At 50.3% G+C, this 17,573-nt stretch overlaps 2 protein-coding genes across 2 annotated transcripts; both read right to left on the bottom strand.

The window, feature by feature from the left end:
- Positions 1-213: 213 nt before the first annotated feature.
- MIEF1 (mitochondrial elongation factor 1) lies at positions 214-9,742 on the bottom strand. Its single transcript, XM_020881837.2, has 5 exons — positions 9,658-9,742; positions 4,007-4,157; positions 2,450-2,627; positions 1,992-2,254; positions 214-1,463 (listed from the first exon to the last, which is right to left on the bottom strand). Exons 2-5 carry the CDS (start codon positions 4,148-4,150, stop codon positions 657-659), a joined length of 1,392 nt encoding a protein of 463 aa, XP_020737496.2. The 5' UTR covers positions 4,151-4,157; positions 9,658-9,742; the 3' UTR covers positions 214-656.
- Positions 9,743-9,773: 31 nt separating this feature from the next.
- On the bottom strand, positions 9,774-12,622 carry MIURF (mitochondrial elongation factor 1 upstream open reading frame). Its single transcript, XM_070453359.1, has 2 exons — positions 12,417-12,622; positions 9,774-10,014 (listed from the first exon to the last, which is right to left on the bottom strand). Exon 2 carries the CDS (start codon positions 9,984-9,986, stop codon positions 9,774-9,776), a length of 213 nt encoding a protein of 70 aa, XP_070309460.1. The 5' UTR covers positions 9,987-10,014; positions 12,417-12,622.
- Positions 12,623-17,573: the final 4,951 nt, after the last annotated feature.

Genomic DNA, 17,573 nt, shown 5'->3' with positions numbered 1-17,573 from the left:
GTGTGGCAGCCAACAGTGTGCCCAGCAGACCTTCTCGGTCCTTCTGGATAAGAATTGGTCAAGAGGTGGGGAGTGGGCTTCTTTTTTCCAGGAACTTGGGTCAAAGACCAGCTTTTCCACCAACGTTATTCCCGGAAATCCTAAATACTGTCTGAGCACTCTCTGCAGAGTTGAGTTTGAAACGTGCAATCCTAACTTCAGTGACAGTCGACTGCAAGGCAACATCTTAATTAGGCAGATGGCTCCAGGAAAAAAAGAGCAACAAAGATGTGAACAGGTGGGAAAGACAGAGCAGACACCAAAAAGGGGCAGGCGGCACAGCCGACACGACAGACCTAGGCCAAGATGCAAAATACCAAGTGGTCGCCACAGCTCAGGCCGGGGCTCCACCTTATCGATTCATTCAAGGAAAATTAGCCTGGAGCAGGGGGGAGGGGAAGAGTAGGGAGCATAGAGCCTGACGACAAAAATCGAAAGGGTTGGTGAGAAAAGAGGAGACAGATATGTCATTCTCATCAGCATGAAGTGACCAGGGTGATGACCGGCAAGACAGGCGGCACCCAGGGACCCTGTGAGGCACCAACTATGCAGCCAAGTGTTTCTAACGGAGAATCGGGGGCCTGAGCATCCGACACCTGCTTCGGCCTTCACCTGCCCTACGTCTGCAGCAGCACCTCCGGCTCGGATAACGAGCAATAGAGTGTGTATCCCAATTCGTCTATTTCCTCAGGGGTGAGCTCTGCAAATAAGTTCACCTTAGGGTTCAGGACACTGGGCAGAACGCCGGCCTCTAAGTGGCTGATGAGCCCCCTCAAGGCCTGCAGGAAGCGGTCGGCCAGCACGTCCGGGGACCAGTCAGCCTCCTCCTGGGCCAAGTGGAGGATGACATTGGTGAGCTGGCTGGCAGTGAGGCGGCCCAGGGCCGGAGTGGACTTGCATATGGCCTTGAGGATCTTGAGGCACAGGGAGCGGCAGCCCGAGTCAGCCTGGTCCAGGGCTCGCAGGCGCGCCGTCTCGGCAGGACGCAGGCTCAGCCGCCACAGGTTGTCGTACTGGGCTAGCCGGTGTGGTCTGGCCACCAAGACAGTGTCACCAAGGGTCACTGATGGCAGGAAGTCAATGACGAGGTGCTTGTCGCGCTCATACTGCACTTCCAGAGTCAGGGCCTCTGGGGGCGGGGCTGGTCGAATCACATAGTCCAAGAGGGACCCGATGGCTGGCCAGTTGATGGAGCCAGCCACTACTTTCTCAAAAGTGTCTGCCACCGTCTTCGGAGAAAGGTAGCCCCCTACTACACAGCGGTCCCAGTAACTGCTACCACGAGGAAAATACTCTGGGTTCTCCCGGCGAACTAGAAAGAAGCCAGGGACATTCATGATGGTGTCCTCCCCGGGGATACATGACCACAGGTTTGGCTCCAACACGAGGGGCATGATAAGTTGGATGTGGTCAGCTGTCACCACCTGTTGTAGCAAAATTAAAACGGGTTTGAGGGACCCTCATCTCCTCAAGAGACAAGTTTCCCCAAACACAGGTCCCACCATCTTGTATCCCCACCACCACCACCCCCACCCAGCAAAAAAGGAAACTAAAAATTCTTGCACATGACCACATCAATTCAGAGTGAGGACTTAAATCCAGGTCTGTTAGACATTAGAGCCTGTGCTCGTTCCAAACACCCCACTGTCTCTGGACCCAGAAGTACATATGACATCCTCCATGCCTTCAAGATCCCAGAAGACAGAAAGCCAGGAAGGAGAAACTGGGACAAGAATAAGGAAGGAGGAAGCCTCTTAACAGCTTCCTAGAAGTTTTATGACTGAAAACGAATTAAAGGCAGGGATCAAATGCTACCACAATGTGCAGAATTCAGAAGCAGTAAGACTAATCTTTTTTGGCAAGCCAAGGACACTGATCTTCTGCCCCAATGGCACTATTGAGAAGCATCGTGGTCAGAACCACCCTACCCTTTGTAAGCACCCCCTGGTTACCTGCAGGTCATCATAGAGGCTGCCACTCAGGTACATGTCCCGAAGTGGCATGTCAGGCAACTTGGCCCGCAGGAAGCTCCGGAGCTCGGCACATATGTCCACAGCAGCTTGCTTGGCCCGAGCCTGCTCGCCGGCAGGGATGGCCGCCCGGTTCCGGTAGTAAGTGAGAAGTTTCTCCTGCAGGGACATGCGGAGTCGTGACTTCTTCAAGTCTACCTGGCCCTTCCTGGCCAATGGCTTGGGCCGGGGCGGGCAGAATGTATCTGCCAAGGCAAGAGAGAGAGGCCCGTGAGCTCATCCCGTGCTTGCTCATCCACAGCCGCCTCAGCCCTAGAGAGAAGGGCTTAGCACAAAAGGCCAGCATGGCGCCTGGCGCGTGTGTCCTTAAGAAACGTGCTGAGGGCAAGAGTAACACTGAGAGCCCGAGGTGAGTCCCAGAGGGTAACAGCCTTCCTCACCTGTGTCAAAGGCAGAGGAGCCTGTGGGAAGAGCCTGCAGGGACCTGCTCAGGCCTGCCTTCATGTCCTTGTTGAGCAGTCGGGGAGAGCCCATCCAGTTTGGTTCCTCCCAGCTCCTTTTCCCTGAATGGCTCAGGCGGGTGGGGCTGGTGGGGGCGCTGATCGCCCTGTCGTACATCTGAAAGGGCAGAGAGGACCAGCATGTGGACCTTCTTTCCTGCTTCCCACCAGTTCTGCCATAATGAGTTCCACTACTACTTTTCAATAATGTCGTTTTATTCTATATTATGGAATGCTTTGCTCCACACAGAAACTCTCAGGAATACTAAATCATATAAATAAGTAAGAAACACATTTATTCATAATGTCACAACCCAAAAAAAAAAACTCAGAATTTCTCCTAGTTCTATTCATAAAAGCCTGCTGGGTGACTCGGGGACACCCCCTCCTCTACCCAGGCCACAGGGCTTCCCTAACGTGGGTCAGACCTGTGCCCCTGCTGGGCTTATCCACCTCTCTGTCCTGGGGGTACAGGCACCAGCCTGACCCCACGAGGAGCGGCCGACATCTGAGTCAGGCCCCATCGGTGCTTCGGGGGCTCAGCCTTTCCAAGCCCAGCAGTACCCATTTCGGGACAGGACAGGGTCTGGCAGACTTAAGTGCTGTGCTGTGTGCTTAGTCGCTCAGTCATGTCCGACTCTTTGTGACCCCATGGACTATATCCTGCCAGGCTTTTCTGTCCAAGGGATTCTCCAGGCAAGAATACTGGAGGGGGTTGCCATTTCCTCCTCCAGATCTTCCCAACCCAAAGATCGAACCCAGGTCTCCTGAATTGCAGGCGGACTCTTTACCACCTGAGCCACCAGGGAAGTCACACCAGAAGATAACTATTAATATTTTGGTACATTTCTTTCTAGAAATATGTATTTATATAATTAGCATCTTCCTCTATATATACCTTGAAAAATTGATTTTTTACTTGTCATTTTAATCACTCCCCATATCACTGAGAATGAATCAGGGTTGAACAATATGGTACAATTTCTGATGATACAACACTGTACCTTATCAATGCACCATAATGTCAAACACCGATCCATTTATTTACACATCACTGAATGGCTACTCTGTGCCAGGCACTGTTCTAGGTACACAAAATAAAGCAGTTTTTCGACCCAATTCCTGCCTTCATGGAGTCTGCAGTTCAGTACAGAGATTTAAGCAATACATAATCAACAAGCTAAAGCATGCAATACAGGTGTTAAGAGTAAAGCAGGAAAGGGAAATAGGAAATATATGTGTGGTGAGGGTGCTATTTTAAGTAAGGTGGTCACAGAAGGCTATTTTGGTTATTTGCAATTTAACCCTGGGATAAACTTCTTTCTTTGTATTTACAAATCCTAGAAGCACATTTACTTAATTCTCTCAAGGTCTCGTCTAATAATGTCAATTGCCACGTTACATTCCCTTAGCAGTATCACGGTATTAATTCTAGATCAGCTCCACTTGGCAGCCTCACCAGCTCTCTAATGCCTGGCCTGGGCTGAGTGCACTTACCCGCTTAACTGCTAGCGTAGCGATGCCAAGCATGGCTGCTCCTCCCACCCCCAGCACCAGCCGGGCGTTGGAGAGCACAAAATCGATGGCCGTCCCGATGCCATTGTCATCTTTCTTGCTTTTGCGCTCACCAGAGCCTGCCATCGCGCACCTGAGGACGAAGGCAGAACACAGCTGTCACCACATGCGACCCGGAGAACCAGGCCTCCTCCTCCCTCCCGCTCTGGGCTAGTCCAGGGTACTCTTGAGTTCCAGCAAACCAAATCCTCCTGACTCCAGCACTCCATGCTCGGGGGCCAGGAGGGAGGTAGCGTGTCCTTGAGGTAGCTGGATGCAGTCGGAGGAAATGATCATGCTAGTTACGGGAAAACTACCCCACCTATCAACTGAGATTATAGAGAGCACTAAGCTCACGGTCAGCCCTTCCTTGTATTAGAGTGAAGACCCCACCACGCAACACAATCCTCCGGACCCTTTCCCAACACTGTAGTGCAGATAGTGCTTTGATCCTCTGGCCACTGCTTGTGGAAAGTCAGATCAGAGAAGGTCTAAATTAATTAGAGGCGGCCCATCTAGTCCCATCACATCACCTCACACATAGGGAGGTGACCTGTCAGAGGTCTCAGAGAAAAGGAATGACGGAGCCATGTGCACAACTCGCAACTCCTAGCATGATGCTTTTCCTCCTCTGTCATGTCTGCCCTTGGCCAGATCAAACTGTTCCTGTTCTGCGAACATCCTGCCAATAACGGTAACAACACGACACGGACTGAATACCCTGGCACACGGAGACGTAACTACAAGTCCACGTGTGAGGAAGGGCCAAAGAAGAAAAGAACGCTCTGTGGACAGTCCCACTGACAAATGCTGTTTCCTGGGGAGAGTGAGCAGGGGGCCATGAGAAGCTCAGGGGAGCCTAGCACTGGGACAGAGACAGAATAAACACAACAATCGCTGGAGACTGAGCTGTTAACTGGAAAACAAAGAAATCCACCTGCTCACACGCACCTGAAAAATGAACTAAAAATGTGGTCACCCGAGTGGAGTTCACAGGCACAATGCAGAAGAGGCTGGCCTCCGTACAGTGTTCATGCGGGGTGAGCTCACCTTTGTTCCCTGGCAACAACGGGGTCAGCATGACTGAAGTTCCCCTCATCCCCCAAAAAACCCATTTCCCATGGACTTAAAACCCTGGGCCCAACCCAGATGAAGGATGGCAAAGCGGTTCGATCTGAACACGGCGCTTCATACTGCTTCTCTCTTCTACCTCCCGTGTCCTGCATCCCAGAACTACCTATAAACAGTTGTTTATCATTCACCCGCATACCCACAATGGGAGGAGAGAGAGACAAGGTCCCTCATGCACTGTCCAGTGTGAAGGAACTTCTTTCTAATACCCTTACAGCCGAGTACTACCATCTCACATCTCATGCTTCGTGCCTCCCTCATCAACAAGAAAGGAATATTTCTGACTCTATTTCAGCAAGAGTTGCAGTCAAGTATTACTTTTTTCTAACTAGAATTTAGTTGCCACTTTTCTATTCTCTTCTCCACCTTTTGCAGTTAGTAGACGCTTCAGGTTCAGGGACAGAATGAGAAACTACTTGGCCAAATTAAATATACTCCCACTTCAAATGCTCAGAGCAAGCAAGGCTGAGAAGAGAGAAGCTCTGTATTTGCAGGTGGGGTGACGCAAGAACTCTAGCGTCATTGTCCCTCCAGCAGCCACCAAGAGAGATGGGACATAAATGTCCCCGAGGCAAACTAATACAATCAGGACAAAGTTGACAGGTACAGTTCCCCATACATAATCATGACCACTGTTTTGTGTGTGTGCTCAGTCATGTCTGACTCTGCGACCCCATGGACTGTAGCCTGCCAGGTTCCTCTGTCCATGGAATTCTCTTGGCAAGAATAGAGCAGGTTACCGTTTTCTATTCCAACCACTGTTTTATTTCTTTTAAAACAAAAGGCTCTTTAGGGATGTATTTACAATAGGGAGAACCATCTCCTAAATGATCCTTGCATGTGATACAGCAGAGCAAGAGGGGCCCAGCTCCCCTCTGCGCAGCAGCTGGAAGGAGCCTCTCTGGGCCATTTAGTCCTTGACCCTCTGATGGCTGGTGAGAACGAGGCAGTGAGGTGGCACGACAGAAGAGGCTGGATTTTAGAGTCAGAAATCTTGAGAACCTCCATTGAGCCCTGACTAATTAGCTGGGTGACCGCAAATGAGTTACTCAACCCCTCAGCTATGTAAAGGGGATAATGACGCCTGCATGGCCTAAATCATAGGGTTGTAGTGAGGACAACATAGCTACTCAAATACTGTATGTGAACATTTTATAAACTGTAAAAGGACTCTACAAATGTGGGCTATCATTAAGTCTTTTACAATTTCCATCCACAGGACAAAGGTCACATTTCAGAAGGCACTCAGCAATCCAGTCTGTCCTGTGAGGTCCATTTCACCTTCTGAGATGGAGCCAGGAACGGTCTCTGAAACCCACACTGATGCCATCCTGGGATTGAGACCAAAAATATTACGTTGAGCAGACTTGGGAAAAGGCTTTTCTACACCAGTGCAGTATATTCCCTGCCCCATCCAAGGACCAGGTGGTGCTGACAACCTAACGACCAGCAAGAAGAGCGAACACCCACAAGCTCCCCCAGGGAGATAAGAGTTTCTATTCTAAAACTGAACTCAACCTGTTCCGGTTGAAACTGCTTATCCACAGTATACCCTCCACTCAGGCCGTGCTCTACTAGCTGGGAGCCGGTGAGGGGTAGGAGCTCTGCCTAACAAGGGGGAAGGAGCCTGGGTCTTGCGCAATTAGGAAGGAGCCCTGGGGTTTAGTTTCAGTTTTACAAGATGAAAAAGCTCTGGAGATCTGTTATATCACAAGATGAATATTCTTAACACCACGCAACTGTACAAGTACAAATAGTTAAAAGTATTTTAAAAAAGAGGAGGAACCACTGTCCCGGCGGGCAGGGCTGAGGATGAAGAATGTGAACTCTGTTAACATTTCAGACAAGGTGTTTAACCTGTCTCCTCAGATACAAGAATGGGAATGGACATACTACCACCCTGTGTACTGGCAGTGGGGGTGATGAGTAACAGTGGCCCTGTGACTTCCTAGGATGACAGCACAGAACTCTGAACATTCCAACTTCTTTTACTTGAAAAGGTCATATTATTCAAACTAAACATTACCTGGCTTAAGTATGCATGATAAGAATTAACACACATTGAGCATGTATCATGTGCTGGGCATTTTTCCCCCTCTTTGCTCTCTTACTCTTCATGACAATCCCATGAGGTCAGTCACATTGTTATCTCCTACTGTCAGATGAAGAAACTGAGGCAGAGGTTAGGTAACTGACCCAAGGTCACCATGTGAGTAAGTTGTGCAGTCGCGAGTTGAACCTAGAGCTCATGGTACTGGGGTGCAGGTTATCAGAGTCCCAAACAGCCTGCAACCCCACCTTGTACCCATCTGCTCTCCACACAGCACTAGACCATAATGCCCCAGGGGCATTCTGGCTCATTCACTGCCCCCAGGGCCAGCAGGACTTGACAGACCGAACTTGACGCATCTGTTCCACCAATGAGCTACTAATTCTATGGCTTTTTTTGTTTGTTTTTTGGAGGAGGTAGCGGCACTGACTCGATAGGCATGGGTTTGAGTGGACTCCGGGAGTTGGTGATGGACAGGGAGGCCTGGCGTGCTGCGGTTCATGGGGTCGCAGAGAGTCAGACACGACTGAGTGACTGAACTGAACTGAACTGAGTGGCAGCAACCTGTAACCCGATTCACACTCAAAATAGACTCTGAACACAAAATCTTCAGTACTCACTTCTGCTTTCCCTATGCAGGCAGGACCTCGTGGGCATCACGTCCCACCTGCCCTTTACTCCCAAAGGCAGGTCTGCCAATCAACCCACTGGCTGAGGAGAACCCAAAACCATTACACAAGGCTCCTCCTGCCTTCCCTCTGTTGAAAACAGTACCCTCCACCCAGCTGGCATGCCTTCCACCTCAAAGTCATCCTTCACTCTCTCTCCTCCTGTTGCACCAGCCCCCACTTGGTAAAGTCCCCTGCTGCCCACACTGCACCTACATGCAGCCTCCCCACTGCCTCAGTCCCTCCACTCATCTGCTCAGATTCACCCGCTTTGGGGCTCTCACCGATTTATTCTGCATGCTGCCACTGCCCTGACCCCTCATGCACACCACTCCCCAGCTGACAAAGCTCTGGTGCCCACCACCGCCCATCAGATATCACGACTTCCTCAACAGGAGATTCGATGTCCTTCCAGATCTGGCTCAGTCTCAACTCCAGTCACCTGCCTTACAGGTACACAATTCAAGCTACTCCAGACTCAAGTTTCCAGACTACAAAATGTGGTTTTCACCTCCTCACTTGCTCATTCTTGCCTATCTGCCCGATGAACTTCTACTTTTTGTTTGAAGCAGACCTCCAATGTCCTCTTTTCTATACCTATCTGTGATTCCCGGCCCCCCCTCCCAGCCGCCCCGCTCTCCAGGTCGTTTTGGCCCCTTTCCTGTCTATAAGCTCTTGACCCACCTCTAGTCCAGAGCTACCTCCTGCGAATCGCCACATCGGACCTGTCCCTAGATGGGCCACATCGTTCATCTCCACCTTAGAGCCTACCATGATGCCAGGGCAGGCCCTTTGGGAAAGTTGCTGAATTAAATACAATCATCAGGTTACAGTGGAACTTGCTGCTAACACTGGCATGAGAGGAAACACAGCTCACATACCAGTGGCCAAGAACTATTAAAGTACTCTGTGTGCATTTTCTCATTAATTCTTACAATAAGCTGAAGAAGCAGGTACTATTTTGGTGGTGGTGCTCAGTCGTGTCCTCTTTGCAACCCCACTATAGCCCGCCAAGCTCCTGTCCATGGAATTTTCCAGGCAAGAATACTGGAATGGGATGCCATTTCATCTACAAATGAGGAAATGGAGGCCTAGACAGATTGAGTGATTTGCCCTAAATCCCACAGTTGTTAGCCAGGAAGGCAGTCCTCTGAGGTCTGGACACTATGCTTGCTTTAGAGACTTTTGAAACAGAGTAGTTATGTTTATAGCTTCCCTGGTGGCTCAGTTGGTAAAGAATCTGCCTGCAGTATGGGAGACCTGGGTTCAATCCTCAGGTTGGGAAGATCCCCTGGAGAAAGAAATGGCAGCCCACTCCAGTATTCTTGCCTGGAGAATTCCATGAACAGAGGAGTCTGGTAGACTACAGTCCATGGGGTCGCAAAGAGTAGGACTGGATTTAGTGACTAAACCACATAGTTATGTTTGGGGGAACATGATCTAACCCTCAAGAGAACTGAATCCACTGAAGAATGAGCCAGATGGAACAAGATCTAAGTTTTAACCAGTAATTTTTCTAGCATTTTCATACATTAAATGTCCTATAAAGAAAAATGGTCTTCTAGTAGGACTTGAAACTAGGGCCTTTTTAACTGGGAACATTTTATAAGGGAACATTCTGTTATTTATGTTGGTATTTCCTTCAGTATGCCTAAAGAACTTTGGCCACTAAAAGGAAAAATTCTTCCTTTCCTCATCCCTTGTATCAGAAAAAATGAAACCTACAGGAACACAGGCCTACCTACCTGAGGCTTCTTAATGCATCTGTGAGGTGGAGGTTGCAGAGAGGCAGGCGTGTCTCTGGAAGGCACCTGTGTCCACTTTCGCTTGAAATTAGGATGGGAGGGGAAAGGAGAGGATCCTAAATGATCCCTCCTAGCTTGCTGTGGAGGAAGACCAGGCCCTTTTCCAGCTGCTTCTCCCGGGCCTCAGGATCCTCCAGTTTCTGATTTTTCCGGAACTCACGGCGGATGGAGGCAAGGTAGAAGTCTCGATCAGTGTAGCGAAGCTGTCGGCCTTGGCGAAGCAGAGCCCGGTAGAGACTCAGCACCGCCTCTCGGCTCCATGAGGCCATGGGGGACTGACAGGGGCTGGGCGTCAAGCTATACACAGGGAAAAAGAGAAGCCTGGAATCAGAGTTAATGATAGAAGGGGACTACACTGTTGTTCAGTTGCTCAGTTGTGTCCGACTCTTTGTGACCCTTTGGGCTGTAGCCTGCCAGGCTCCTCAGTCCATGGGATTCTCCAAGCAAGAAAACTGCAGTGGGTTGCCATTTCCTTCTCCAAGGGGATCTTCCCCACCCAGGGATCGAACCCACATTTCCTGCATTGGCAGGTGGATTCTTTACTGCTGAGCCACCAGGAAAGCCCAGAAGGGCCTATGAAAGTGAAATATGAAAGTGTTAGTTGCTCAGTCGTGTCTGCTTCTGCAAACCCGTAGCCTGTAGCCCGCCAGGCTCCTCTGTCCATGGGATTCTCCAGGCAAGAATACTGGCGCGGGTAGCCATTCCCTTCTCCAGGGGATCTTCCTGACCCAGGGATTGAAGCCAGGTCTCCCGTGTTGCAGGCAGATTCTTTACCATCTGAGTCACCAGTAATTCTGTAGTTCTTAATCCAGGTCTCAGAGACCCCCTCAAGGTCACACTGTGACTTAGTGGCAGGGCCAGGGCTAGATCCCAGCCTACAGACTCCTCCTGGGAAACTACCAGTTACGCTGAAAGGTCAGGGACTGGAAGCTGGACTACCTGGGCTTGAATCTGGGCTCTGCCACTTACCTGCCATATGATTTTGGGCAAAGTATATAACCTCTCTGAGCATCAGGTTCCTCTCTTGTAAAACAGAGATAACGCTATCTACATTTATATACTGCTATGTAGTTTTAGGCTAATAGTACTTACCCCACAGGGTTATTTTGAAACTTGCCTGAGATACCCCATGTAAAGTGAAAGAAAGTATTAGCTGCTCAGTCATGTCCATCTCATTGTGACCCCATGGACTGTAGCCTGCCAGGCTCCTCTGTCCATGGCATTCTCTAGGCAACTGGAGTGGGTTGCCATTTCTTCCTCCAGGGGATCTTCCCGACCCAGGGGTTGAACCCCGGTGTACTGTAGTGCAGGCAGATTCTTTACCATCTGAACCACCAGGGAAGAAGCACGCGTAATATAACTTCACCACAAGGGGCCTCAGTCATACTTGAATCCTAGCACCAACACTTAGAAAGCTGATTACCCTGGGCAAGTTTCTTAACCTCTCTGGGCTTACCTTAGTTCCTCATTTGTAAAATGAGGATTAAAACTGTATTTTCCATATAGTTAGTATGAGGATTAAACGTGGTTAGAATAGCACTCAGCATATGCCAAGCCATCTATTGGGGCAGCTATGATTAATGCTATCTCCCCTTGTGTGTTTGTAAGTGCTCAATAAGTATCAGATTTAGTTACACATAAACTACCATCATCTACCTTCAGTAACAATAAACCCTTACAGAACCACGGAGTGATATCATTTGTAAAGTGCTTTGTCATCCATTATCACATTTAAACTGAGGAACTTATGAAGTGGACAGGGTTCATAACAACAATGGTTAATGTTTATTGAGTGTTTACTGGCCAAGCAGGTCCCACGTGACATCTCATCCCATCAACAATTCTAGTGTCACCAGTCTCCCCATTTTAAGTGGAGGAAACTGATGCTCCCAGAGAGAAGTAACTCACCCACAGGCAGGGCTGTAAAGGGGGGTGCACTTACGACCCCACTCTGCCTGCCTGCGGAATGAAAACTACCGTTTGCTGGGATCGTACCACGCATACAGCACTTTTAGGTGCTGTACAAACTTTCCCAGTTCAGCGCCCGGCACATACCGAGGGCTCAAAAAATAAACGAAGGACGCTCACAACGTCCCTGTGTGGAAAAAATGATCACCCCTCTTTCTGAAATAAAGAAATGAGACTGAATGGGAGAGGTAGCTGACTGGTAAAAAGGTCTGGACTTTGGGCCCAAAGTCAGCTACCGTCAGCTTCCGGCCTTGCTGCGCGAGCGTGAGCAAGCCACCGTCCCCGTCCCTTTACCCTCAACTGCAGAAGAGCGCCCCTCGGCGCCAAGGGTCTCCCTGAGTGGGACAGATGAATCCAGAAATCAACAGAAAAGTGTTTTACGAAGTAGGAGGCGACTGGCATGCAAGAGCTGTTACAAGGTCGACCGGCGAATGGGCGGCTGGGCCCTGGAGGGTCCCCAGGTCCTCCCCCTACCTGGGGGGGATCGCACGAACCGGGGTGGAGAGACCCTGAGGCTGGGGCAGGTCGGCTCTGGGGCCCCGGGAGAGCTCCGGAGGTTGGGGCGGGGCCCCGGAGCGGCCTCCAGGGGGAAACCCAGGGCAGGCTGGGGTGAGACCCCCGGTGGTCAGGCCGATAGTGTAGGCCCCGGCCGGGCTGGGGACTCAAACAGCGACCCTGAGAGAAGGCGTGGCGAACCCCCAACCCCGGCCTTCACTCCTCCCCTCACTCACCTGAGGACCGCGCGCACTTCCTCTGCTCGAGATTCGCCTCTCGCCCGGTACCTCTCCTGGGGTCACCCACCAACATGGCCCCTTTACTTCCGGGCCACGACCTTGCGCCCGGAGCTGAGAGGAGGAACCAAAGGGATCCAGCGGCCGACGGTAGCGGGAGGACTTCCGGTCTCCCCTGCCTAGGCCTCTCTCAGGGTGGGGCCAGGAGCCACGTCGGGCCCCGCCCCCTCGCGGGGCCCCGCCCTACAGTCCTGAGACCCGCCTCTGTACGTGACGTCACCCACGGATGGGCCTGGCCAGGCCATTTGGACGCCGCCCAGAGGGCCCCAGAGGGCGGTGGACAAGTGATCTGGTGGGAGAGAGGGGGAAAGCGGGGATCAGCCGTTGTGCGGAGTGGTCCCCCAACCTGCTTTCAGCTCTGTAACCTGTCAGGCCTCAACACTGTTTGCTGATCTCCGGCTGGAGCCGTGGAGGGTCCTGGGGAGGTTTAGCACTAACAATGTTCCCTATCGTGGCTTTTAAAGCTCTTCCAGATTGCTCTCATTTTATCCTTCCATGCTGTTACCGCTCGACTGTCAAAGACCTACTGTTGAAGGTCCTCCTCAAACATCCCCTCTAGAAGTCGTCTCCAGCTCATTCCGCGCCCCTCATCCAACACACCTAGGTGTCTCTTTTGGGTCCCACAGAACTGTTTGCACATCCCAGTTAGGGCTTCACTCTTTCAAGGAAATGTGTTGTTTAGGGTTTTTTTTTTTTTTAATATTTATTTGACTAATCTGGGTCTTAGTTGGGGCTCTCAGGATCTTTGTTGTGGCATGCGAACTCTTAGTTATGACTTGTGGGATCTAATTCCCTGACCAGGAATGGAACCTGAGCCCCCTGCATTGGGAGTGCAGAATCTTAGCCACTGGACCACCAGGCAAGTCCAGAAACATGTTTATTGGAACCTGTTATTTGCTAGGCACTGTTTTTTAATTTCTTCATTACTTTTTGTCTGTCATCAGATTTGAGGGCAGGAGCCATGTCCCTATGGAATCTGTCTGTCAGCCATCTAGTAGGAAGAGGGTGGGCACCCACAGAGCAGTTGCCCACTCATCCAATTATTCTTTCACAAATCTTTGTTTGGGGTCTCTAATGTGAATCCTAAAGAAAATCAACCCTGAATATTCATTGGAAGGATGGATGCTGAAGCTGAAGCTCCAGTACTTTGGCCACCTCATGCAAAGAGCTGACTCACTGGAAAAGACCCTGATGCTGGGAAAGATTGAGGTAGGAGGAGAAGAGGCAACAGAGGATGAGATGGTTGGATGGTATCACTGACTCAATGGACATGAGTTTGAGTAAACTACAGGAGATAGTGAAGGACAGGGAAGCCTGGTGGACTGCAGTCCATGGGGTCGAAAAGAGTCAGACATACTGAGTGAATAAACAACAATAATGTGCCATGCACTGCCACAGGAATGGCAGATGAGATGAGATCAAGTTCTCATCTTCCCATGGGGACAGATGTAAAAGGAAGTGATAAGAATTGGGAGGAAAAATAATGCAGGAGGATGGAGAGAAAGGAGCTGCTTTTATACCTGGAATGTTGCTGGAAAGCCTGTCTGATAAGAGGACCTGAGTAGGATCTGCAGGAAGGGCATTCCAGGTATTGGCCCTCAGGTGGGCCCTTAGTCTATCCTAGGAGCAGGCAGGGAGGAGGCCAGGGCCTGGGGGAATAGAGTGAGCAAGAGGCGGAGAAGAAGCAAGACAGGAGGTCCTTATCAGGGGCAGGGGAGAGGAGACCATCTGAGACAGCAGCCACCAGAGGATTTGGAGTAAAGTAGTGATGGGATCTGACATCCATTGGTTTGTCTGTGGTTTAAAAAAAAAAAAAAGTTGTACTTAGAATTAGCCAACTGGACTTAGTTTATAGATGATACAATTTGTTGGCACCACCCAAAGCATTACGGGGCCAGTCAAACCTATATGACTTCTTCTCTCCATCAGACCCCATCAGGGTGTTGGCCTGTCTAGGTGATGTCATAAAAGCATCTTCCCAGCCTGTCTGATACCTGTGTTGATGGCCTTGACCTCCACAAAGAACATGAGTGTGTTACTGTCTTCTATCTCTTTCACGGCAGATCCAGTGGCCTGGGGAATGTGGTGCTGGCATAGTGGTCAAGCTTGGTTCTCCTGGGGGTGCACTTCTGAGAATATTTAGGCTGCCATTGGAGCCGTGGTGTCTTGGTCCTCTGGAAGGTGGGTGATATGTGGGTCTTCTCTTGTGTGTGTGTGTCTTTGGATGCATTTCAGCACTGCCTTCCTGACCAAAGTCTATTTTGACGTCAGCTCTGGGAGAGCAGGGGCTTTCTTCTTCACTTTTGGTGTCATCTTTGCGAAAGGGGTCCCTGACTTCCATTTTCACAGGATCAGCCTGACTGGAGACTAATGGAAGGCTAAAGGGCTAAAGCAGGGTGACTGGTCAAGAGGCTGCTGCAAAACCCCAGGGGAGAGAGGACAGGAGCTTAGACCAGGGGGCAGCAGTGTGGGGGGGAGTGGCCGGATCCAGGAGGTATTGGGAGGTAGGGCCACAGTTCGCTGATGGGGGAGCGAGACAGAGGGTCAACCACGGCTTTGGGGTCCTGACTGAGTAATGCCCTGGTCCTTCCCCTGCTCCAACCTATTCAAGAGCATCGTCCAGGCTTTCTGTGTTTCTAAAAGAAGGCAGTTTTCTGGGGTCTAGAGTCTCCACTCAGGTAAAAGAAGATCTCCCATGACAGAGGGAGCCCCATCAATACTCGGGAGACCATGGACCCCTGGAACATCTAGGAAAGGGAGGGACCCAAATAGGGGCCTTGAGGAGGCTAAGATTTAGGCATAATAATGTGTGTGGCATCTGGGATCTTAGGCATCATTCCGCGAGGGCTGGATTGGTGTGGGAAAAACTGAAATGGCAGCAGATCCTATATGTGCCTTTATGAAGCACCTGTTGTGTGCCAGGACACCTGGCACAGTACTTTACAAATGTTGTGTCTAATCCGAACGTCCATGCTGACTCAGCATGACTGTCCTGGTGATGATAAGCAAAGCAGAGAAATGTTCAGGCATTTCCCTAAGACACGGAGCCAGGCAGCTGAGAGGCTCACAGCAGAGCCCAGGTCTGTCTGACTCCAAAATGTGTATTCTTCCAACTCTTCAAGGCTGCCCTACTTTGCTCTTTAAGGAAATAATTTTGTGACCCACATAAGTCTAATTGGTGACATTCCCAGCTGGAAGACCAAGGGAACTTTTATGTCTCCCCTGACCCTCCTGTTCTAGAGAACATTATTTTTAGGAGGGAAAGAGGAAGCCCCCTTAGGCATCTTCCCTTCAGATCAGCTCCCCCAAACTCTTCTTGCTCTTCAGATCAAAGAGATAGTGAAGGACAGGGAATCCTGGCATGCTACAGTCTTTGGGGTCACAGAGAGCTGGATGTGTCTTAGCGACTGAACAACAAGACAGAAAGCTCAACCCAGCCCACCAACACCACCACCACCACCACCCCCCCCCCCCCCCCAGCCTACCCAGGGAGACTCAGGGTGTAGTGAAAATGTAGATGCTCTTATTACCCGGGATGATGGAGACGGTGGCTATAACCAGATCAATGAGGACTCCATGATACAAGTGGCCGGGGATCTGGAAATCATTCTCTGAGAGCCAACTCTATCCTCATGGGGCTTGCTATCTTCAGATGTCATCGATTCTATATTTACCAGACTAGAACCTGATATCCTTGGACAGGTGTTTCCCCCACTCTCCTGTGAAATCTTTGCTGCCCACATTGTGCCAGGTGGTGTTGAAATGGGCAAAGGGACTGTAAACTTGTTCACTGAATACCTCTCTTTGGCAGGCAACAGGAAGGGGCTGAGGGCAGATGTGTGGGCTCAGAGCCCAGATCCCAGATCCCCACTTTCCACTTGTGCACCTCGGGGAGTTTCTGGACTTAGGAGAAAGACAGGGAGACTGAGTACAGTGACCAGGCCAGAGCAATTGCTTGGGGAATGGTAGGTGGTTTCCCTTTACATCCTTCATCCCCATGGATTGACTACTATAGCCTGCCAGGGCTATGCACTAGTGTACCCATTTTTTAAAAAATTATTTTAAGTTTAATCCATGTTGTCATATCAGTTTATTCCATTTTACTGCTGGATAATATTCCATTATATGAATATACCACAATTTTAAAAATATTTATTTGTTTGACTGCCTTGGGTCTTAGTTGTGTCGTATGGGATCTTTCATCACTCGGGGTGATGTGACTCGAGTTGCCCTGCAGCAGGTAGGATCTTAGTTCCTCAACCAGGGATGGAACCTGTGCCTCTTGTGTTGGAAGGCAGATTCTTAACCGCTGGATCACAAGGGAATTCTCTCAGTGTACCCATTTTACAGATGAAGCACCATTCAGGCTGACTATAACTTCCACAACTACAGCTTCACGACTTAGCGATTAAACAAAAATGTAGCTTCCACCTCCTCAAGGGGCAAACTGGAAGTCCCCGTACTGGGCTGGACCAAGACATGTTCTTGCTTCACATCAAGCTTTGTAAGATACAGACAAATATAAAAGACAGGTTTCCAGTTCGGCTTAAATGTTTAGAAGACCTGGAAGCACTGGACTAAGAGTTTGAGCTCCCCCCTCACCCTGATCCCCGCTGCTCCCTGTCATCTTCTCCATGGGTGTCCATTCATCGACATGACCCGTTGGGCTCTGGTATCCTGCCGAGTCTGCCAAAGCCTCGCAAGGCTTTCTCAGCCGAGATGGGAAGGAAAGGGACTCGGAAAGAAACCGTGACTGCCCACTGGAGTCAGGATGGGTACCCTCTCTGACGTGTCTTCCCAGCTGTAATCACAAAGCACCAAACCTTAAAATATAGAACGAGGGAACCAAAACAGCGCAGCTGTGCTCAAGTCCAAGGTGAATAACCTCCACAGCTCAGGAAAGGAGCTGAAGCCGAAGTTCTCAGTACAGCCTGGGAGCCAAGGTGGACTCTCGGGGGTGCTAGGAGCTGCAGGGCTCCCACACCCGTCCGCTGGGAGCCCCAGGAGAAAATCCAGGCAGGGTGGGGCAGCTCGAGTTGAAGAGATGGGAGCTAAGATTATTCCAGTCAAGGGCAAAGTATTACAGGAAGCAGGTGG

The sequence above is a fragment of the Odocoileus virginianus genome, chromosome 23, assembly GCF_023699985.2.
Source record: "Odocoileus virginianus isolate 20LAN1187 ecotype Illinois chromosome 23, Ovbor_1.2, whole genome shotgun sequence".
Classification (NCBI taxonomy): Eukaryota; Metazoa; Chordata; class Mammalia; order Artiodactyla; family Cervidae; genus Odocoileus; species Odocoileus virginianus.
Note: the sequence above shows the minus strand (reverse complement) of the source record. Positions and strands in the feature narration are given on the sequence as shown.